This window comes from Dinoponera quadriceps, unplaced genomic scaffold (assembly GCF_001313825.1).
Source record: "Dinoponera quadriceps isolate SergipeBrazil2010 unplaced genomic scaffold, ASM131382v1 scaffold5229, whole genome shotgun sequence".
Lineage (NCBI taxonomy): Eukaryota > Metazoa > Arthropoda > Insecta > Hymenoptera > Formicidae > Dinoponera > Dinoponera quadriceps.
In genome coordinates, this window is record NW_014559163.1 from 124246 (window position 1) to 146716 (window position 22471).

The 22471-nt window shown below is 44.7% G+C and overlaps 3 protein-coding genes across 6 annotated transcripts; 2 read left to right on the forward strand and 1 right to left on the reverse strand.

The window, feature by feature from the left end:
- Positions 1-120: 120 nt before the first annotated feature.
- LOC106750221 (synaptobrevin homolog YKT6) lies at positions 121-3079 on the forward strand. 3 transcript variants are annotated; one of them, XM_014630406.1, is made up of 5 exons: positions 123-370; positions 444-624; positions 824-1019; positions 1127-1398; positions 1505-3079. In XM_014630406.1, exons 3-5 carry the CDS (start codon positions 830-832, stop codon positions 1643-1645), a joined length of 603 nt encoding a protein of 200 aa, XP_014485892.1. In that variant the 5' UTR covers positions 123-370; positions 444-624; positions 824-829; the 3' UTR covers positions 1646-3079. The 3 variants fall into 3 exon arrangements, with proteins under 3 accessions (XP_014485893.1, XP_014485892.1, XP_014485891.1); XM_014630407.1 differs by lacking the exon at positions 444-624 and having other exon boundaries at positions 121-396; positions 1482-1604; XM_014630405.1 differs by lacking the exon at positions 444-624 and having other exon boundaries at positions 125-396.
- Positions 3080-4178: 1099 nt separating this feature from the next.
- On the reverse strand, positions 4179-11720 carry LOC106750220 (aminopeptidase N). 2 transcript variants are annotated; one of them, XM_014630402.1, is made up of 15 exons: positions 11516-11720; positions 10999-11103; positions 10673-10935; positions 10347-10547; positions 10052-10219; positions 9658-9990; positions 9450-9600; positions 8362-8488; positions 8173-8263; positions 7762-7945; positions 6612-6822; positions 6274-6551; positions 5772-5971; positions 5389-5565; positions 4179-5118 (listed from the first exon to the last, which is right to left on the reverse strand). In XM_014630402.1, the coding sequence occupies exons 2-15, from the start codon at positions 11080-11082 to the stop codon at positions 4662-4664; spliced, it is 2925 nt and encodes a 974-aa protein (XP_014485888.1). In that variant the 5' UTR covers positions 11083-11103; positions 11516-11720; the 3' UTR covers positions 4179-4661. The 2 variants fall into 2 exon arrangements, with proteins under 2 accessions (XP_014485888.1, XP_014485889.1); XM_014630403.1 differs by lacking the exon at positions 11516-11720 and adding an exon at positions 11399-11504.
- Positions 11721-12131: 411 nt separating this feature from the next.
- On the forward strand, positions 12132-22379 carry LOC106750205 (thyrotropin-releasing hormone-degrading ectoenzyme-like). The gene is made up of 17 exons (XM_014630370.1): positions 12132-12663; positions 14142-14332; positions 14497-14797; positions 15197-15584; positions 16340-16495; positions 16654-16962; positions 17196-17376; positions 17908-18061; positions 18581-18662; positions 19110-19284; positions 19417-19609; positions 19789-20066; positions 20249-20427; positions 21184-21351; positions 21498-21638; positions 21720-21792; positions 21927-22379. Exons 1-17 carry the CDS (start codon positions 12615-12617, stop codon positions 22089-22091), a joined length of 3183 nt encoding a protein of 1060 aa, XP_014485856.1. The 5' UTR covers positions 12132-12614; the 3' UTR covers positions 22092-22379.
- The last annotated feature ends 92 nt before the right edge of the window (positions 22380-22471 follow it).

Genomic DNA, 22471 nt, shown 5'->3' on the forward strand with positions numbered 1-22471 from the left:
TTCCTTATTGGATTGTCTCACCCAATAGAATTAGACTAGAGGAAAGAGGAAGAAAACCTACGAGCAACAAACGTTACCAGTTCTCCAACCAAACATGCCCCACGTCACCAGATAATGCAATTCATTGGCGTCACATCTGGCCATATGATCCCGATACGTATAGCGGTCTAGGATAGCGAGAAGTCCGTGGAGAAGTCAGAATGATTTTTCAGTGAATTATCTGAATTTTATTACGGCGGAGAGTGAGATACGTAAAGAAATTGTACGAACCCTAGGATTCGTTTCTCTTACGAAAGACTCCACGATCTGTAAGAATACTGAAAGATACAAGGTTTGATACGTTTGACAGTATCTTGTACACACTATTCCTGTGAGAGACTTTTCTATCCGCCACAGGTACAAAGTAAAGTTAAATTTTACATATACATTGTTATAATTTGCAGGCGACAGCGAGAATTTTTCCTTATCTTTGAATCGAAAACTGTTTCGTAAACTTTACGAATTTTACGACATTTCATACTTAAAAATCAACCGCCTGAATCGTTTGCCTGATGGGAATGCATAGTCTGTGACACGAGATCTGTAAACGGTTCTTTATTCCTTTGGATTAAATTTAGCTACCTGGTAATTTAACGTTTTAAGTAAAGAACTGCAGATTATAATGTGATAGATGATTAAAAAAATAGATATATTTTATAAAGTCAATCTCTCGTCTATTTTATTTTTGTCAGCTCGTTAATTAACAGCTCATGTTGACAAAATATATGAGTATCAATTGTGTCAAGCAGATTTTAACAGAACGCATTTGTTCCCTCTATTTCAGATTAAAATGGTGAAACTGTACGCACTAACAATTTTGTACAAAAATCCTACATCGGTGATGCAGCTAGCAGCTGCTTACGATGTAGAGTCGTTTTCATTCTTTCAGAAGAACAGTATTAAGGAATTCATGGGCTTTGTCAGTAAGACTATTGTGGAAAGAACACAGACAAGCGCTAGACAAAGCGTCAAGGAAGGAGGTAATTAGTTACAGGAATAGTTTTTAAGTATTTTGATATCGCAGATAATTCAATACTTTTTGAATAACATATTCCTACTTCTCACTCATACGTTGATTTTTGCGTAGAATACATGTGCCATGTGTATGTACGCGCCGATAATCTAGCTGCGGTACTCATCTCGGATCACGAGTATCCTAGGAGAGTTGCTCATACTCTACTCACGAAGGTGATGGACGACTTTGCGACGAAGCATCCACCATCGACGTGGCCCACGTTGAAAGAGGTTACATCTGATTTTCGGCAGATTAATACGTACTTAGCCAAGTATCAGAATCCGGTCGAGGCGGACGCACTCACCAAGATGCAAAACGACCTGGACGAAACGAAAATTATATTGGTAAGATTCATCATTCTCTCGTAATCGATTTATTCGTCCGAAGAGTATTAACTTCGTCTGATGAATATTGCGCGAATATTCAGAACTCTGTGATACGTTTTACCAGCACAATACGTTAGAGGCGGCGCTCCAGAGGGGTGAAAAGCTGGATGATCTAGTCGCCAAGTCGGAAGGACTCAGCGCTCAGTCGAAGGCGTTTTACAAAACCGCGCGGAAAACTAATTCCTGCTGTAGTTTAGCTCCTTAGGACGTTAATTGTTTTCTTTGCGTTTTCCAGCGCTCTGACGCTTCAATATTTCGCGATAAATGTGACTTTGTAATCTTAACTGAAGTGTTATTTATATGATTCACGGAAAGAATGAAAGAGTGTGTAGCAGGAAGGGGGGGTTTAGCGAACGAAGAGAGACGCAACAAAGCATGTATTAGTTTATCGAACGTATTGAGATTCCTCACTGCTGTGCACGTTGAATCACGAAATCAGAAGCGAGCGATGACATGCGAGAAGAAACGGACTTATTCCGGTGTATAGCGCTAAGAGAGCAGAAAGATTGTATGTACAACTTCTCGCTTCTGGCTTTTAAGCAGGAGCCTTGTCTTCTTTTGAATTCCCGATTTATCGAGGGGCAAATAACAAACTGCCGATTCCTCCAAATTAAGTGGAATTTTTTATATGGATGTTACACGCCCATGGAATACTGTGAGAAACGGTCCTAAGTAATTGCGATTACACACAGGAGAATTACTTCCTAGACGTGCGAGAAAATACGAACTGTAATGGAATTCGTGTAAGATAAAAGAAAAATTGAGTGTCAAATGTCGCCTTAAACACATTCCGAATGTATGTGTACCCTTTTTACGTGTAAAAAGAATGCGATAGCAACTATGCAGGTATGATAAGATAATTTAAATATTCTCGATTGGACGATTTGTTCGAGTAACTAGTTTCCAGTTCGTCTAGCGTGGTTAGTAATAAAGTAATCAAAAAACTCGCGTGAATTTCGCGAGATGTAGTTGACCTTTCGTTTTTGATAAACGAATGACGCTTTTTGTAATCGCTCTGTAATAATTTGTAATCTCGCAATTTTGCTACTACAATTACATTGAAAAATCATCCGTGTTGTTGTATGTATATGGGAAACGTTGCACATCTAGTTCCAAAGAAGTTTGTTTAAATAATTTATCTGATATATTTTCAATTCTTATCCTTTTTATATCGATTATTGTATTAATAGAGACCGTAAATATATAAAATGAATATTATCGATGTCTGTTGCGTTACATATTACATCAAATTAATCAATAAACAAGCTTGCGATTATTTGTGGTCTGAACGTGGAAGACTTTGATGATGTGTCTTAATGAAAGAAAAGAAAAAAAAAACAAGAAAGAAATGATATACAGGGAAGGTGAAGGCTCTTATATTTTCGAGCAAAAGAGGAAAACGGGCAGATGAAAATTCTAAGATGCGGATCTTAGTACGTAGTAGATTGAAAAAGTATTATTGATGTCTGCAACGAGCTGCGGTCCTCCTTTTAGGATCTTGTTGATCCGTTTTTTCTTTAGGAAAAAAATGATATATTCTGTGTATAATATTTAAGTGACAATTGTAATCTTTATACTGTGTATGTGTTGAAGAATGTCACGCGTGAGCCAGTAAATATATTAATATATTTTCAAATCATGTTAATGTTATATACGATCTACTTCACGGTAAAATCTTTCACATTTTTTATGTAATTTATCGTTGGTAATACAGCAAGAAGTTTCTTGCCCGGTGGTTTTATTTTACTGCCAGTTGTCGCTATCGACTCCCGTCGTTCTATGCGAAAACATTTTCCTGAACTCCGATTATTCTCGAATCGAAATTACAACCTGTTGATTACTATGCGTGATACCTATGTATCAGTATAAGGGGAAAGTGCGCCTGACCTCATTGTTAAGTCGTATCACGACCTCAATGGCCATGATCAATAGAACGTTTATTTTGCAATTGGGTCAAATATTTTTGAATGTGGTTTTACCGTATTAGAGCTTTCTGTAATCCATCTACCAATCGCCATGCAATTTAATATGATAAAACTACATTGACAAATATTTGAGCCGTATTCGAGCGTCTTGTCCAATTCGTCTTAATTTTCGAGACATTAATTATTAAAAATCTATTTGGCGGTTACCCGGCGCCATCTAACGGTGTCGGATAGAAGCTCGTTCAAAAGGGTTCGGTTAAGAATTCGATAAGTATTGGTGCAGTAAGGTTCGAATCTTGGATGTAGACGTCGACTATTGGTTCTAAAATTTACGCTACGAGCCTCCACTGTATCTACCGAGAAACTGAAGACGTGATACGACTCAACAATTGGCTCAGACGCCGCTTCTAATTCTCAAGTAGTATACGATTCAACAGTGAGCGAAATGAAACAATTCTTTTATTTTGTAACGAGTATGATGTAAATTCTTTTCGTTTGTAAAATACGGTTTAATAGCAGACGAGTCTGTATTTCTGAATAGGTCAGCTTATTATTCTCAAATAGTACGATTCAACAGTGGATGACAATGAGAATTGCAAAACTTTTTTTCCATTTAGGGCCGACGAATTTTTAATAATGTCTCATCGGTGTGAGATACAACGGTGTGAGGATCATCACATTACATTTTTATTTATCGAGGCGGTGTTATTCTAAATCTTAACTAAATATGAGCACTACGTGTTTCCGCACAATTTTCTTCAGGAAGGAACGCTCGGTCGGACTACCCTTATCGGACAAAATAAATACATCACGAACGATATTGTGATTTTTATTTGACTTACAAAAATAAAAATTTAACTATAATACAATATTACTTTTAAACTTTCGCGGTACTTCTAAGTTTAATCTACATCTATCGGAACTGTTACATTTTCTAATTATACCGTTACGTGCATGCCAGTCTTTACCCGGAAACGCGAGTTTTCCGTCACCCGTATACGTATCTGAGCTATCAACTTGCCAAGTTTTCATCGACGCGATTTTCTAATAAAAACTACGTGTAATAAAAATAAAAAAAATCTATGCAACGGTTATTGTTTATTTCGCAAAGAAATCAAGAGAGAATCGCCATAACTACGTTAGTTGAGAGAGAGAGAGAGAGAGAGAGAGAGAGAAGGAGAAACGAATAAACAAGAATTCTTCTAGAAAAAAAAGAAAACAGTCCGTAGATTCCTTGCGGATCAAATATCGACGTAACATATGCCAAGTTTGTTCATTCGACCGGGTCATCGCTGTCTAATCCGTCGTGGTAGGCACGGTGATCGTGGAGAGGACGGTGGTGGACGCGGAGCTCGCGATCGCGTCCAAGTCCTCTTTGGACAGGTGATCCTTGAGCCAATTGTCGATCACTGGTACGTTTTCCTCGTTCCATTTAGTCTCCTGTTCGATGATCCTGAGCGCCTTCTGAATAACGGCGACCGCCGACTCAAACTCGTCCTGGTGGTCCATGTAGAGCTTGTTCACCATGTCGTAGCCCTCCTGCGTATTGAAAGACGACGTGGCGAAGTTGACGATGCCGTCCCACAGATAGGTCTTGTTTTCGAATCGCGTCTTCACGGTGTACCAGTGCTGAGCCAGAAAGTTGAAGAGGGTCCTGTGGCCGGTCGCGCCGCCGGTCAGCATGCTGAAGATCAGGTGGATGTCCGCGTCCGTGAAATTCTCGTTCTGGTCCAGCACGGCCACTTGCAGCAGTCTGACGAAGGCGAACGAGGAAAAAAAAGATTGATTTCTCTATTATCGTGGATGTGCGAGTCTAAACCGTTTTTCTTTTTTTTACATATTTCTCCTCTGCTTTCGCGAGGAATATTTATGTGGGCGGGTAAATTAAGCTCGCGTTATCTCGAGCGGTCGTTTGGTTTCTTATTCAAATGACATTAAACTTTCAGATGAACGCTTGAAACGAAGTTTCGGTTCATCGGTGGAGGAAAGAGCGCTTTGTGAAACAGTCGCGAATTGTACCGACCTCTTGATCTTGTTTGCGTCCTTCGGACAGCCGGCTAATGTCTTTAGGAGATAGGTGCGTTCGTTCTGCTTCCTCGCCAAACTGTTCTGCGGGAAATTTATGACGCGCTGTAATCCGAATTCCCATTCCTCGTCGGTGCCCCACTTGAACACCGGGCATAGGAATTTATTGGCGACCCTGCGGAGTAAAATTTTTTTCTCGCAACTTTCTTATCGACAGAGTGTGTTCTTCTATCTTATTGTTGGGCATTTGTCGAAAATATTTCAATTATACATCGTTACGCAAACGGAGAAGGAGCAGAAATGTGAGCGGAACGCGAATTTCTCGAGAATGGATTAGACTAAACTTTCGCCGAGTTTTCTCTCTCATTCCAGTATACTAACGGATTTCCCTTGTCCGGCTCCTCGTCGGTCAACCATTTCTTGAACTGATCCCGGGCTTCCTTAATGCACGGCTCGTATCCAGCTCGACAGAGGAAGTTCTTGATGAGACCGCGCATGTGAATTTTCCAGGAGGGATCGTTGAGTCGCGCGGTGTCGCCGAGCTCCAAGTAGAGCGGCTTCAGCAAGCTCTTGATGTATGCCTGGTGGTTATATTTGCGTCGTGCAATTACGCATTTAACGTCATTCAAAATTACACCGAGCGGAGAACTTTTAAGCGAAATGAACGGAAAATGAACTACCCGTTTGTGCGCCCGATATTCGCTAAGTTTATATTAATTATGTATGAAATATGTAATTCAGCGCGTGTTTAATATCGATTGCACCCAAATTGAACTATTCGCTCGCGAACGGTTCGCTTTATTAATTACACCCACTCCATCAATTTCCTCGTTTAATGCCGATGTTTGTAACACCGGCGCTATTTAAAACGACGTAAACTTGCCTCGAATTTCGGATACACATCCAGGCCTTCGATTCGGCGGCCGACGTGATGGATCATCGTGAACACGGGCTCCCAGACCACGTGGCTCTTTTCCTCCCTCAGGAAGAGGGTCATGTTCATGGCGATGCTGAAGCACAGCTCGCCGGCGTAAGCCAGGTTCCATGAGTCGTGCAGGAGCTTGGCTCTCGTCAACGCCGGTATCTTTTCGCGATCCGGACCCTGTAGATACTGCGAGAGCATCTTCCAGTTGCAGGAGTCGTAATTCACCGGGAACATTCCTGCGGAAGAGGGAAACGCGATATTCTCGCTTTTTCACAATTCGCCTGTGATTTTCGCACCTATCTCCTCGGGATTGACGATGATGAAATTGTCCTCGTCGGTGATGTCTGAAATCGTGAAATTTTTCGGCTCGTTCTCTTTGGTCAGCCACACGGTCGGCTTGGTATTGGAGAAGTTCAACTTATCCTCAGCCTGCATCACGATTGGGATGTCCCACTGATAGGATATTTTCGTTGTCGATTGCGGAGGTATGTCTCTCAAATAGACTTTCTGGAAAGCGAAACGTTTTATTCAAGCAAATATTTCTGTTAATTTATCAATCTTTACGTATAATATGTTGTATCTAAACGAGCGTTAAACGCATATTAGTAAATATATTAATCTTAAGAAGAAGAGGGATTGCAATAATCAATCAAGGTCTTGATTATCTGAGAGTGTAACGATCGCAAGGAAAGTCTATAAATTAAAAATGCGCGTGATCCAAATCTTAGATGTATGATTTTAATATTTAGCTGTTAAATCTAGAATACCTTTGCTTAACGATTTATTCTTATGCAGAATAATCGATTATGTGTTCTCGTAGGAGCGAGACTCACAAGTATTGCGCAATGCGTGTTTTGTACTAAAGGCATTAGTCCTTGATTGTTTCTTCGGAACGACGCGGCAGTTGTGTCGCTTCAGGGACCAGCGAGCGCTTGTTAGTATAATCAACCGAGGCGTATGCAAATGCCTCTTCACGACAGAACTTATCAATGGTTACGTTCGCGACGAGCAACACGCTCGTTCCGGGCGTAACTGTTCGCGCTTCGCAATTAACGCGACGACCGCGCGTATGATTATATTACGCAATAATATTTCACTATATATATGTTGAACATTATTATCGTTGATTTATCTCCGCTCTTTTGAGGCGTCGTTATTCGTGAAATTGTTCGTTTTTGATTTGTGACCGTTATTAAAACGTGAATATTATTTGAAAAATCGGTTACAATAATCTCCGATACAAATAAAAGAGATGTTTGCGCGATCAGTCCCGACCGATCATTTCCATTCAGCCTGCGTATACTCGGCACAGTAAACGCAACGACTTCCGTTGGCAAGGAACGCCTTGACCGCGAGTAAATAGCACACGCATGGTCATCTCCGTTATCCGTGCGAAAATCGTATCTGCCTCCGCGCGTCGGTGTCCTTGCGGGAAACAACGCTTACCTGGCTGAGATTAATTTGTCCAGTTTCGTAATCGCGTATGACCGTGACCAACGGCACTCTGTCCCGATTGATCCACGATGCGGCGATGCCGTTGATGGTCAGGCCGGCCGGCAGATTGTTCGTCTCGTTCGCCACGTCGTTCAGGTGAGTGAAGATGTCGTCGGCGAAGAAGGTCCTGCGGTCCCTGAGAGAAACACGGAACTTCAAGTTCGACTATCATTGATTTCCGATAAATGTAGTCGGGAAGCAGTGCGTACACGCATTTTATCTCTCTCGCGCCCGCGCTTTTTCATCCAAATTCGTACGATTAGAACGTCTACTTCGTTAGAGGAACGATTTTACTACGTCAAAAGACGTGCTGAGAAGTTTTCGAATCTGCTTCCCGGCTCGCTTGACGAAGGCAATTACTACTCTTTCGACTGTTGATGGAAGAACTTCCTCACGCTTCTCTGGAAAAGCTCGTGACCCAACGTATAATTGAACATCCGGAAAACCAACTCGGCTATAAAAAATATGCAAAAGGACGGATAAGAGGAGATTGTTGCGTAATTCCTACGATTTTGTCCGAGAGACTTTCGTAAGAATTGCGCTCGCAATTACCTTTCGTCCATGTCGCTTCGTGTCTAATGCCAGCCACTCTGGAGAAAGGCGCGGTCTGCGCGAACTCGTAGTACAAAGGGTACAACATCGTCATCGGCCACTTTCCCTCCATTTCATCCGGATTAAGCTGTTCGACATGCATGTTTTATCCGCGGGGGACATTAAATTCCACGACGTTGTATCTTATAAAAGTATGGCTGACAAAATTGCCTGAGATAATCTCCGTGTAAGATAAAAAAAAATAGTGTTTTACGAGGGCAGTTCAATAAGTACCCGTGTTAGACGACACAGGGCGTTCCTGAGGGAAGTTGGTGTTATCATCGTGTGCTGTCATCTATCAAACGATGGCAAAACAAATTGCAGACTGATTGATAGGTTAGTTTGGATTTGGCAGCCATTCGAGTAAGACGTGTTTCGTGATTTTCGCTAAGATGGAAAAAGAGCAGTATCGTTCGGTAATTCGCTTTTTGATTTTGGATGGGAAAAAATGCGAGGAGATAAAAGCAAAGTTGGATGCTGTTTATGGGGACACTTCGCCATCTATGACCACAGTTAGATATTGGTTCAACGAATTTAAACGTGGGCGAACATCCGTTTTTGATGAGGAGCGACCAGGACGCCCGGCAGACGTGGTTACCGAGGAAATCATTCAAAAAGTCCACGACATGATTCTCGCTGATCGACGAACGAAAGTGCGCGAAGTAGCAAAGGCCGTAGGTGTGTCGACCGGAACGGCAATTAATATTTTACATGATAAGTTGGCGATGAAAAAATTGTCGGCCAGATGGGTGCCGCGATTGCTCACGGTGGAAAGCACATTCATCCNCAGAGGCGTATTTTGGAGAGTTCGACAAATCCTATTTTTTGGAGGGATTAAAAAAATGGCAGGAACGTTGGGAGAAATGTATCTTTCTAAAAGGGGACTATGTTGAAAAATAAAAAAAAATTTTTTGAAAAAATGGTGTCTTCATTTCTAACACGGGTACTTATCGAACCGCCCTCGTATATGTATAACGGAAAATAAAATTGCCAATGATAGTGATGATGATGTATCTTATTATACGAATGAAAAAGTAACTCTCTCTTACATCGACCGTCGCCATGGACGCGAGAAACGAATTGAGAGCCTTGTTGACCGGCGCGTCGTTTCGACGGAACGGAGTGACGGATTGGCCGATCCACTGATAGAGAATTTCATAAGCGGTAGTCCATACCAGCGAGCTGCTGAGTTCGCTCTCCCTGCAAGGGAAAATATTTACCTCGCGTATGTAGGGAAAAAAGAGCGTGTACACGTACTTGAAGAACATGAGACCCCAATTATCGGAGGCTTTGGAAGCGCTGTACATGGGAATCGCCATCACGTCCAATTTCGGTACGCCGAGCGAGCTGTTGAAGTAGTTCTGCAGGTAATTAACGATCGTCGCGACTTTGTCGGGAACGCCGACCAGCGACTCCATGAATTCCTTGCGACCCCAAACCTTCACCTGCAGCTTCCGTCCGTTCATCTCGTGAATTTCCACCTTGCTGGGCTCGATGTATTGCAGGTCCGATATCACGAAGGCCAATTGATTCGTCGACATACGCGGTGTCTCCTCGGCAAAGCTCTGGACCATCTCCGCGTCGTTGGGCCTGGGGAAAAAATAACATCGACGCACCGAAAGTACAATCTTGATCCTCGGTAAATACGTACAGGGAGGAATGGTGGATACTCTTGGACACTATCGGCATGTTCGCGAGCATCCTCAAGTTTAGGGGGTGCACCACCCTCAATTTGAACGTCGCTTTGTAAGGTGGCTCGTCCATGCAAGGAAACAGCCTCTGCGCGTTGTCTAATTGAAGATGAGTGGCGAAGAAGACGCTGAAACAAGAGGAATGAGTTTAGTCTTCGTTTTACATTATTAAGCCCGACAATTTCCTCTGACAGAAGTGAATTTTGGAGATTCGCGAATCTTTTTGAAATCTCGTTAACAAAGAGGTGCGCTTACTGCTTTCGTCCATCGGTATCCATGTATACGCTCCTGTAGAGACCGGCAGTCTCGTTGCTCGTGATATTTCCGGTAAATTTAATCGTAACCTCGCAGACGCTCCCCTTCTTCAGTAATTGCTCCAGATGGATAATGTACCAGGACTTTCGCAGCTGCAATTCGGTTCTCGCGATATTCACGCTCATCGACGCGCCCATCTCCCTTCGCAGGGAGGGAACATGCAAAAGAGAAGTTTCCGTTAGAATTTCGAGGCCCGCGATGACGAGTGAATAACTTTTTGTCTTTTACGAAAATTCAAGTCAATTCAACGTTTCGTTCGAGCTTACGCTTCTTCAGGCGACAACCGAATCAGTCTGATGGTGGTCTGATCTGAGATTTTAAGGTCCGGATGGACGTTCAGGGTTATCCTGTCGCTGGTATCGGACCAGGTGAGGTTGATCGCGACGTCGCCATGGAACTTGGTCTCGTCGTCGAGTACGATGTACACGGAATAATTGCTCGGCATGACTTCGCTTGGCAATCTATGCTGGCGCATCTTCGAGTAGTAGACGTCGTTCAGGTCGATACTGCGCTTCCATCGCGTTTCAACCTGAGACGAGCATATGTGTTTTTTACTTTCCACAACTATACGTTACTTTCTACTTGGTCATACTTTGTCGTCATTGATGCTTTGTGGCAAACCGGACGGAATCGCCGACAGTAGAACGAGTCCTGCCAGCAACGGTGCCCACGTCATGGCGAATCGTGCAGAGTGAACCTGAGTTACAGTCGAACCATTTAAACGAGCACTCGTCGTTCACATATTGCATTTTATTTTAACCTCGATAGAAAATTAATCTCGGATACTTTAAGAGAAAAAGAATGTAAATGAATTTTCTTCAGTTCCCAAAGTGGATGAGATCAGTGCTGGACCGAGTCGTTGGGGGAGGACGCTACAAAGTAGATTAAAGGCGCGATCGCGGTTGTTTTTTCGACAAGTTTGAGGGAAATTAAGCCGAAGAGAAACCCTACGATCTCCCCGATCACTCTTTGAGAGAGCGGATCGGAGTTACCTCTCTCTTTCCCTTCGCGTCCCCAGGGCTCGATAAAATCGTATCAACTTGGGATTCCACGAGAGTATCACGATTCTGATACTGGCGCAAGACGCAGCTCTGCTGTCGAGTGCTTACGACGTGATCCCCGCGTGCACAGCGGAGGGAGACGGTGGTTATCACCGCGACCTTGATACCCTTTTCTCAAGAGAAGACGTGTCTCTCTCTCTCTCTCTCTCGTCGAAGGAGTCTCTCTGGAACGACCGTATGGTAGCGTAGCCGCGCGCGAACTGACGTCGTCCCGACCGCCGAAAAGCGAGAAGGAAACGCGTGGAAAAGCGTAGGTACGACTCGGCCGCTCGCTCGTTGAATTCAGGCCCACTTAGGACTGACACGCGGTGTTACAAATCGGCGAATGGATCCATCCATTATCCAATCTGGCGATCGCGGCCGTCGCCGTTTGAAGGGGAGCCTAATCGCGACGAGTATATCCGGAGGAGAGAAGAGACGACGTCAACGGCCAATCTGCGATGTCGATCAATGGGAAAACAAAGAGCGGACCGACCGGTGTCAGGACCTTGGCGCCATTGTGTTCCCCTTTAGATTCTTAGCATGCTTTCGTCGTCCTCCCCCTCCTCCTCCGGAGTCGACACGTGCCGCTCCTGGTACGGATCCCGGACCAAACCCAACGTTTGCACTTGCACCCTGCGAGTCATGCCGCTTCAATTGGACTTGATGAGCTATTTTGTTCGTTTTTCTCACGGGCTCCTCGCGTGATAACTGGGTCACGACGACGACGACGACGGGGATTTCATCGTCCGATATCTCGGACGGATTTGACAGAAATTCACGATCCGGTAAAAGAGGAACGTTTCCTCTCTTTCTCACGGTTCTTGCGATTTCTTTCTTTTTTAATCATGACCGTTTTGTGGTGATATCGCGTGTCCGGAGGAAGGAGAGAAGAAAAGTTTGATAATGAAGGCGAAGGTGCGTAAGAACGCGCGAGAGAACGACACGCGGAGCTGACGAACGAACGAAGAGTGGGGGCGAGGCACTCGCGAGGGCCAACATCCACATACCGTGCCGCAGGTGGAACGGCTAATTGCAGTTGTACCTGTGTCACCTGCGCGCCACCGCGCCGCGGTCGCGAATTTCCGCGTCTCGATAGAAAGAACGTGCGAACCCGCCTCTTCGTCGTGGTTCCTTCGAACAGATAACTCGGCGCTTCAACTTCACGATGCGGCGAGGGTCCGTCAGCAGTTGGCAGTCCTATGGACAGCGAAATTGTAAGTGACGTCTTGCTTGCACTTCGACGCGGCGTGACGTTAGACGTCAAACTATTTCGCTGTCTTGAAAGAAAAATATCCTTCCGAAAGATAGCTTCCTTTCGCTCGGCAATTTTGTCAAGATCGTCTCTCAGCTTGAAACTATGATCATTTGGTGTTTGACGTCGAGCGCCTGTGAGAGAGCCGATCGTCTTCGGAGAGTAAGCCTCATGCGAGTATCTTCGCAATTTACTTCTGCTGCAAATTAACATTCCAAAATTCAATTGCTTTTATCGGTGAGTTGATAACTCCCGCTCCAAGCCGTTGGTATGATTACACGTTTTGCGTAACGATCGTTCTATCGTTAGAAAAATTGTTGCGTTTGCTTCCAGGTGAGCTTACACACTCTATGCGAATCGTTGCAAAGTAACGCCGTCTCGGAACGAATTGCTTAAGTGGCTCTAATGACGGAAAATTAGCCGGCTTGAAATCTTCTCTGGTGCGTCTTGCTCTTTCGAAAACAGCTTCGAGATATCAACATCCTTTCGTTACACGATAGTCACGCTCTCGCGCGGGATATAACAGAGAGCGTGATTTCGCATCATCGCCGCGCTCGGTCGTCGCGGTACGATCCTGAAACGCACGAGGCTGAAAAATACTCCTCGAACTGAGCGAACCAGAATAAACCAGATCAGTTAGAACGAATCTATATCTAGATAGGACGAACATCTTTCGATGCGCTTTATCCGTTCCACGCGATCTTTAGATGCGCCACTTCCGAGATGGTAACACTTTCGATAGTAAATATATATGCAAATAACTGTGCGGACATTGCAAACAATATTCAATGAGTTTGCCTCGACCATCAACTTCTCAGGAAAATTTCCCCCGGTAGCGCCATGAAACTTTACCATGCACATTAGTGTACAATAAAAACAATATAGTGTGGTTTCCAGAGGCGATGTAATGAACTTTACGTAATGTGCACGCATTATTAGATATCATGTATAGTATGTGCGCGTTATGATTAGTGTGTCGGAAAGAGTAGTCTGCATTCGACAAGTCGAGAATCGCGAGCCGCGCGATACGAGCGTTATCGGCACGGCGGTGATTATGCGAATGCTGCGAAGTTGATACGTAGTCAACGAGGTGCACGAGCAGCAGGTCCTTGAAACAGCCGTCTCTCGGCGAGCGTTTACGAGCGTGGGCCTATCACGGACTCCTGCATCACGGGGAACCAATTTCGATGATGTCATTCCGCGTGCACTCCTAGCGCGAAATTCGTCGCGCACGCGATAATGACGTTTTGGCGCGACGAGACGGAGGAACGCGGAAATTTCGATTTAACTTTACCCGAGAAGAGAGAACTCGATTCTATTGCTCCGACAGTCCGTGGAATTTACAGCACGTCGAATAATCAGATTACCGTCGATGATCAGTTCGGATGACCTTTAATGCCGCCGTAAATGTGCGTTTTATCGCGAGTTTAATGCTTTCAGCCGACTGCATGATGCAGACGTATTCCGGCAACACCGCGCTGTCTCCGCCTAACGAAGAGATCGTCCATCATCGGAAAGGTGGCTGGTTCTTGACGTACAAAAAAATCCTTTCCTTCATCGTTCTGATCGTCGTCGCTGTGATCGTTGCCGGTCTGATAGGCTGGAATATCGGCACGATGCCAAAAACGAGAGTAAGCGAATATGATGCTTTGAAGTAGAAAAAGAATCGCAAACAAGCTAAGAGAAAGTTACATGGAATCGGTGTCTCAAAAGTTCAATGAATTTTAACTTTGCATCTTCGCGATTTCGGGCGCAAAGTTCATCAGACACTGACGAGTGCTTCTCTGTTAATTAGACATACGATCCCTTAGCCCTCATCGAGGACGAGACGGAGGAGGGCGACGTCATCATAGCCTCGATATCGCCCTTCGTTCATCCTCTGAGATATCGTCTGGAATTGACGCCGCCGAGCGACGTGAACGCGACTTCCAAGTTCAAAGGGCGAGTCGTCGTCGAATTCCGGATCGACGGCACGCCGTCCTTGAGTAAATTGTCCATCAATGCGTGGAACATCACGACCACGCGTTACAAGCTGTCATTCGTCGAGGGGAGCAACGCGAAGAGGAGACGCAGGAGACGCGACGACGAAAACGCCGGTATCTTCCTTTAGGACAGATCTGCGGCGTATATCCGTCTCACTGACGGATTGCTTCTTCCAATATCTTCGGATAAGTGGCGTGTTAATTAATTTCATTTACTTTCGGCGGCGACGAACGTACGTTAACAGGTGTTCGGCGACTAAACACACGCGATAAGACGATAATTATTAGCTCCCGATATTTAGCGTGATAGCAACCAACCGAGCGTGACTTTTGCGACAGATTTTAAAAGAAAAGGGGTTCGCCATTTTCAACGTCACTTGATCAAACACGATCAAATGGAATTTTATTGCTATCTTGTAACAGAGAGAAATTATATAACCCTGATCAAAATCGTTTATCGGAGGAAAATTATATAATTGTCCGTTTGACATGAGTAACGATCTGTTAACGTAGGCAATAATGCTACCGCACTGAATCATACCGTGACGCCGTCCTCGGAAAAGCAGGAAGGCACGCAGGAAGATATCACGAACCATCCTCTGGAAAACGTTACGTCCTTCGGCAACGAGATCTCTTCACAGGACAAGGAGACCGACGAGGGAGCCGCGACGAACGCGACGACGTTTGAACCGCCGTCTAATACGGTGATGATTTCCGGTGACGGAAACGCGACCGAAGTGGAAATCCAGCGATACGAGGTAGATGCTAATAACGGATTACACGTGATACATCCGGCCGTCGCCATGAGTCCGGGGAGGTACAGCTTGGAGATCGATTACGAGATTCTGCCCGACGGCAAGACGATTTACTCGGCGAGCTTCGGCGAGCCCGGCGAGGAAAAGTGAGCATAGACAGATCTGATGATCGTTGCGGCGAAGGATCAATTAGCTAATTGCCAGTTCAAAGATACGACAGCGTTAGCTTGCTGTGTGAGCGAGACTTTAGTGTTCTCGAAAAATTTTGCTCTAGGAGTTTCTCATTTCGTTCGTTCGATACTGAACTTGATGATATATATTTTATTGATATAATTGGCTGTAAATTATTTTTACTATACGTGTCACGCAAGTGACCTACTTGCTTCTATTTGTCACGTTGCGGAATACCGATGAAAGATTATCTTATCGTCTTATTTTAGAATGTGAACGTAGTAGTCGTTCTATTGTGTCGAACAGACTCGGTAAAGATATCGCAGGTGCGACTACGCGCGTCGAAGGAAAAAAAAAGTCGCGCGCGGAGGCTGCGTCAATCGCGGTGTATCCGCAATACGTTCAATGCAGGCTGATAATAGAGCAATACGCGTGTTCTCTCGAAATACCGCGTCGTTTGTTTCGTCGATTTTGTAGCTTGAAGAGATTTGTGCTAGCGGTTAGTCAGTTTACTACGGCGAGCGAACGGCAAACATTCATAGCCGTATCGATGGTAAGATAATCCTTCGTTTACGCGGCGCGTGCGACAAACAGAAGCGACCAGGTCGATTTCGAAACTAGAAATCGCTTTTATTACCGATTCGTTTCAGAGGACCAATTAAATATCACTTATTCATACCGTAGCGGGTATACGCGTCCTGCCTTTAATTGGCCGTATCTTTTTAAATAGATCGCTGACCGGGGTGCAGTTGAAGCCGACGGGCGCCTCGCGTCTCCTGCCAATTTTCGACGACGTGAGTCTCAAGGCTGTCTTTTCGGTATCCGTGGCACGTCCGCGAGAAGCGAGAGTTCTCTCGAACACGCCTCTCAAGAGCTCCCGAGACACGTGCGTAATTTACGCTGTTAATTACACGCTGAGATGTTTACATACAGTCTTAGGCGTGCCGTTTCTCATAATGAAATCCACTCGCGCGTTCACTCGTATTTTCCTTTTTTTTTCTCCGCGTTCTTTACACGACCAACTCGCGACTTGTTTCTTTCAAGATCGGACGATTGGGTGATTGACACCTTCGAGGACACCCCGTTGTTGTCGCCTTACAATCTGGCCTTCGTGGTGGGCGAGATCGAGTCGTTGGGCGACACGAAAGCGGGACCCGATAACGCGACGGTGACTTTCTGGGGCGACTCGAAGAGACGGACGCGAGGGATGTATCTCATCGACAAACTCTACCACGTCGTCGGACACCTGAACGACGTGTTCTCGATGCCTTATCCGTTGCCGAAATTGGATATCGTCGCGTTACCGTCGCGGATCGCCGACGACGCCGGGAATTTGGGACTGATATCGATGAGGTGAGGGAGGTACTCTTCGTTAAATGTCGAGAGAGAAAGAGAATATCGTTTGAATATAGCGTACCGACAGAGCAAATTCTTAAAGAATTAAAAATCCATTCGACATCTATGTGAAAATATCTGCGTCTTGCAATTAACTCTTTCTATCATTGTATCATTAGTCTAATTAATTATGTCGTATCATTATTCTACATTTGATGTTGCGTTGCATTCCGAGTTAAATTATTTTCAAGGCAATCACTCTTCTACGTCGCGGATCGATCCCCCATGGCCACAAAGGTAGATGCGTTAAGTGCTCTGATAAGCCTGATAGGAGAACAATGGCTGGGCGGTGTGGTGAACATGAAGAATTGGACGGATGTTTGGCTGTTGGAGGGCACTACACTTCACTTACGACATACCGTGATCGAGAAGGCACATTATCGGAACAATATTTGCGACATCTGTTGTTGTGATCTTGGAAGTGCATTTCTCGGGACAGAAATTTTGCTGGATCGCATGACACGCTATGTTTATTTGAAAAAAGATCAAAAGAGCCTGTTTGTTTATTTTTCTTACGAGTAACGGAATTTTTCAGACTTTATTTTTGAGTCCATAGTGTGTACTTTCAGGATTAAAATGAAGTACCGAGTCGAATATTTTGAAAAAGTGACATGAGAAGGAATATGATGTCTGCGAAATCGCAGAATTTCATAACTCAAAGTTCACGCATTCGTATGATAATAAAATTCGAAATCTTCTTTGCGCATGCTTTCTCTCCGAAATAAGCGAATTTCATTCGTTATCTTGACATTCATCTTTTCATCTTCTCATATAATTGAATTTCATTGTGTATGTGTCTGGTATATGTTACCTTTTCGAAATAACTGACTCGTCTATAGCCATCTTCTAGTCAAAGACTATCTTCCATCGCGGAGGCGAGTTTTCATGAGATTCTATTTTCAGATAGATCCGTCACTAGACTCCAATCATGCGTTCATCGCGGACATGCAATGGGATGCTATGGAAGAGGATGGTTACAGCGTTTCAAAGCCGCTGCGATCGAACATCAATCCAGCTCACCTGGATTTCTCGGATGACAACGCTCGACATAAGAAAGGTAAAGAAAGGATCATTTTTCGTGTAACGATCCTTAAGACTTTTGGAGATTCCAATCAAGTATTTTGCTTTCGATAATGAGTGCGAGCATTCACGTTTTACCGTCGCGTAGCTGGATATTAAAAGTAGAGCTGTGACTACTCGAACAATTTCATATCGCGTTTCGCAATGACCGAATATTTGAATATTACATTTAGACATTACAAGAGAGAGAGAGAGAGAGAGAAGATGTACAAATTTTTATCCTCCAGGAATTACGTTTTCCTCTCCGCATGCACACGGAGTTTTCAATGTAAAAATAAATTCAAGAAAGCCCGCAATTTCTCGTCTTAGACTTCGCATAAAATTTTCAGTCGCGCTCGATAAACGTCGAATAAAATGATTTCGACGCTTTCCGAGCGCGCGAGAACGTGCGAAAAATTTGTCGAGCAGTCTCGGCTCGACTCGAAAGGCAGCATTCGAGTCGATACGCACGTAACCGCCGCATAATGTGATTCTGCATTCTGACTGCTTCTTGTAGGTGCATGCTTGATTCGCATGTTGCATGGCGTGATAAATGATACCGCCTTTAGGAACGGCTACCGGAAGTTCATAGCGAGGTGGTGGGTATATCACATTATCGTCCTTTAATCGCCGCCCGGTGCCGACGTCTAAATCACTCACTTGCTCGCTCGCCGTTCGACTCGCGACCGCGTGATCCGGTCGTAATCGCCGCGTTTTACAACGAGTTATCCCGTCGACTTTATGGTAATGTAGCGGTTGAATGTCATGAGCTGTCGGCCATTATTCCTCATGCTTCTTTATCGGGCACGTTATGCAACACGCGCGATGTCTAACGTCGATATATTATCACGTTGGCATTGAGTAGCAATGTCAACGTTCACGGTATTGTTGTACAATATATATATATATATATATATATATACGGAGATGGTGGACCTCTCGACGTGTTTCTCGATTCTTCACGGTGAAAATTGTTCACGTGAATTTAGGAAATTCTTCGGTGCATCTTTTCATATGATACTTTCCTGAAACGTTGTTTCTTTCAGGAACTATTCGACAGCGGGCGTCGACGACTTTTGGGAAGCGATGGCGGAAGAGACCGTCGCTTTCCCGGCGGATATCGCTCTGTCCAAAGCGTTGGACACTTGGATCTCGTATCGCGGCTATCCGATCGTCAGGATCGTGAGGAATTATGAGGGGGACAGCGCCATCATTCGACAGGTGCGGCCCCGAATCATAATTGATCATATTGAATGAGAAACACATTCGTAGCCTCGTTGAAAATTTTACGATGTTTGCTTGTCTCGCTTGTCGCAAGCGTAAGGTATTTATTATCGTTAACTATCGACGCAGGAAAGATTTACGTACGATCAGTCGTCGTCACCCGACACTCAACTGACGTGGTACGTGCCGCTCGACTATATTAACAAAACGAGCGATGATTGGTCATCTCCGACAAAAACGTGGTTGCATTCCGAAGAGGAAATGGTGTTGCATAATGTCGCTACTCGGGATTCTTGGGTCGTGTTCAACGTGAATAAAACAGGTTGGTTCGCAGACTATACGTTCGCGCATTTCAACGTCCGATGATAAAAATCTCGTTTTGTTTTCATTATATTTTAAAGAGTTTCCGACACAAGTCGTTTCTTGCCTTTTCGTAAAACGACGTGTCGATTTGCCAATTTCCTCTGATTTAAGAAGAAATTATTATTAATTGCCTTCAAGGTTATTATCGTGTGAATTACGACGAGGAAAATTGGAAGCTCCTGGCGCAGGCTCTCGAAGAGAATCACGAGATTCTCCCGGCGGAAACCAGAGCGTCGCTCATCGACGACGTTTTTGGGCTCGCCGCGGTCGGCCTGACGAAATACGCGACCGCCTTCGACTTCATTAAATATATGCAAATGAGAGAACGGCATTACGCTCCTTGGGGTGTCCTGATGCGTCATCTGTTGAAGTTGAACGGTCTTCTCTACGAGACGTCGGGTTTCAGCGACTTTCAGGTAGAGTACCGAGGAGAGGCAGACTGATGTTATAAGAATACATTAATTATACGATATTACGGGGGGAAGAGAGAGACAGAAATGTGCGCTCGGGGGAGCTTTCGAAATTTCGAGGAATTCATAATTCGACTAAATTATCGTCGAACGGAATAATAACGATAACGAGACGGAACCGTACGCAGGAATTTACATTGAGATTCACCTCGCAACTATACTCCGACGTGGGATGGAAAATCGACGAGGGATCGCGACTAACTTTGACCGCCGTTACGATAGCGTGCGTGTTCGAGAATGCAGAATGCCTCGAGTGGTCTAAGAATCATTTCGCCAAACTGAAGGACCATTCCGACGCGGACGAAGTGTAAGCTTCCTCATATTTGTCTTTCGCGCGCAACCGTGTATCGTAACTGACGGTAACGTGATTCAATTCACGTTAGCTTTTATACGATATTTTTTTTCATTCGGAAGTTTTGTTAACTCCGGCTGATGGAATTCCGATCGGTTCATCGCGGTTGCGCATGTGTCATGCGCTTTTCAAACAATCCCATCGACCCGTGACTGGAGGCTGCGTTTTTTTTTATGTCTAACGTCGAAATTGTTTCAACGTACAATTCGGAATTTCGCGAGGAAAGTATTTGTTATTTTGCTCAATTTGGCTTCCGAGTTAGTTCCGCGTCCTTCGTGAACTTATTTCGCGAACATTTCTTCCGGGAGAAGAACGAACCGAAACTCAAACTCCGTCCGCTAAATAATCGCCCATGTACACCTATATAAAGGGGATTCCTGCGGAGGAGCGACAGTTTCGGGTCGTTGCTCTCCTCGAAGTAACAAACTGAAATGTTCACGAAACGTCGGAAACAAATCCGCAAAGGACGCGGTGCTAACTCGGTAGCCAAAAATGAAAAGTTTTTCCGTGGAATATCGAGAAGTGCGTGTCACTCCGATACCACCGATCAAGGTGCTTTCGACGTAGGATCTGTCACGCGCGCCACGTCAACGAACAATGAAGCAAATGGAAAAAGAGTTTAGTACAATGAGACATTATCGGAATAATTTACCGCTCCAACGGCTCGATTTCGCGGCCTCCATTTCGGAGATAAAACTTTGATCGTTTCAGCGTACCGGCGTACGCACGCGAGATTCTATACTGCACCATTGCGCGATACGGCACGCGAAACGAGTGGAATTACTTCGTTGAGAGGGCGAACTCCACGGCGGATAGCGAGGAGAAGAATCGCCTTTTCTCGGTGTTCGCGTGCTTCCAGACGCCGTGGATCTTGCAGTCGTAAGTACGAGATCGCGAAACACATTTTTCACTTTCCAAAAAATTGTTGGATTTTGCGTACAGTAAGCTGTAGGAAAAAGTCCCGATTAAAATACACACAGCTTAATGAGAGTAACGCGTGTATAATGTATGTTAATACATGTCAGGTTACTCAGCGAGCTTCTCGAGGGTAAGATGTACAGCGAGGACGAGACGCTGAGAATTTTAAGAAGTTTCCCGCAGAATCCGGTCGCTGCGCAAATCGCCTACAAGTTTGTGCGAAATAATTGGCATGTTATCGTCACGAGGTACTTTGCAACTTTCTCAGCTCTTTGCCTAAAGTTGTAAGTAGATTATGACGTGTCTCCTTCCCTCTTTCTGTACTTTAGATCCCGTCCGGTCGTGAGAGCCTTTGCGCTGGCGACGACGAACGGTCTGACCGCTGAGGAGGACTTGGACGACGTAAGTGCAATTTCTGCAGTCAACGACCGATTATTTATATTATTCGATGGAGACTCTAGTCTCCGCTTTTGTAGGGCGATAATGTGAGTCTTCTTTCAACAAACTTAGATTGTAATTTGGGCGTTTCTTCGTAGTTCCAGACCTTCAGCGAGGACAATCACGAGACCATAAAGATCGTGGGGTACACGATGGCGATGGTCGAGGCGCACGCTAATTTTGCGATCAAATGGCTGAAGGAGTCCTTGCCGGAGGTCCAAGAATGGCTAACGGCGAACAACACCACGGAGATTTCGACGTGAATCTCTGATCCGGGAGATCCTTTGACCGGTCACGCGGTGAAGGGAGAACCGCCGCTCTTCACGATTCCGCATCGATTCGAGCGGATCGCCGACGCTCGCGCGCGTCTACAACTGCGTGGGGCTTTTTCTACGACAACAAGTTTTATTTCTCCGTATGCTTTTGTCAAGCATGATTACAAAACCAAGCAACAAGAATCTCGTCCTTACATCGTGTAAGCCTTAGAACGACGGTCGTTTAGTATAATAAGTACATATTTAACAAACGATATACATAATAATCATATCTAACGGTGGTAATTGTTATTCCAATATTTAAACTCTCTCTCTCGGCTCGCATCACGTTAAATAGCGCTCTATTGCTATGTATACGGTACACGCTC

What these genes read in the sequence shown, in the direction of transcription:
- LOC106750220 (XM_014630402.1), bottom strand. Translation starts at nt 11,082, where the DNA reads ATGACGTGGGCACCGTTGCTGGCAGGACTCGTTCTACTGTCGGCGATT. An exon ending in TGGGGTCTCATGTTCTTCAA is followed by an intron (nt 9,601 to 9,657) that starts GTACGTGTACAC and finishes TTTCCCTTGCAG; the next exon opens with GGAGAGCGAACTCAGCAGCT. An exon ending in GAGCCGGACAAGGGAAATCC is followed by an intron (nt 5,566 to 5,771) that starts GTTAGTATACTG and finishes TTTACTCCGCAG; the next exon opens with GGTCGCCAATAAATTCCTAT.
- LOC106750221 (XM_014630406.1), top strand. Translation starts at nt 830, where the DNA reads ATGGTGAAACTGTACGCACTAACAATTTTGTACAAAAATCCTACATCG. An exon ending in ACAAAGCGTCAAGGAAGGAG is followed by an intron (nt 1,020 to 1,126) that starts GTAATTAGTTAC and finishes ATTTTTGCGTAG; the next exon opens with AATACATGTGCCATGTGTAT. An exon ending in ACGAAACGAAAATTATATTG is followed by an intron (nt 1,399 to 1,504) that starts GTAAGATTCATC and finishes ACGTTTTACCAG; the next exon opens with CACAATACGTTAGAGGCGGC.
- LOC106750205 (XM_014630370.1), top strand. Translation starts at nt 12,615, where the DNA reads ATGCGGCGAGGGTCCGTCAGCAGTTGGCAGTCCTATGGACAGCGAAAT. An exon ending in ACAGCGCCATCATTCGACAG is followed by an intron (nt 19,285 to 19,416) that starts GTGCGGCCCCGA and finishes CTATCGACGCAG; the next exon opens with GAAAGATTTACGTACGATCA. An exon ending in TGGCATGTTATCGTCACGAG is followed by an intron (nt 21,639 to 21,719) that starts GTACTTTGCAAC and finishes TCTGTACTTTAG; the next exon opens with ATCCCGTCCGGTCGTGAGAG.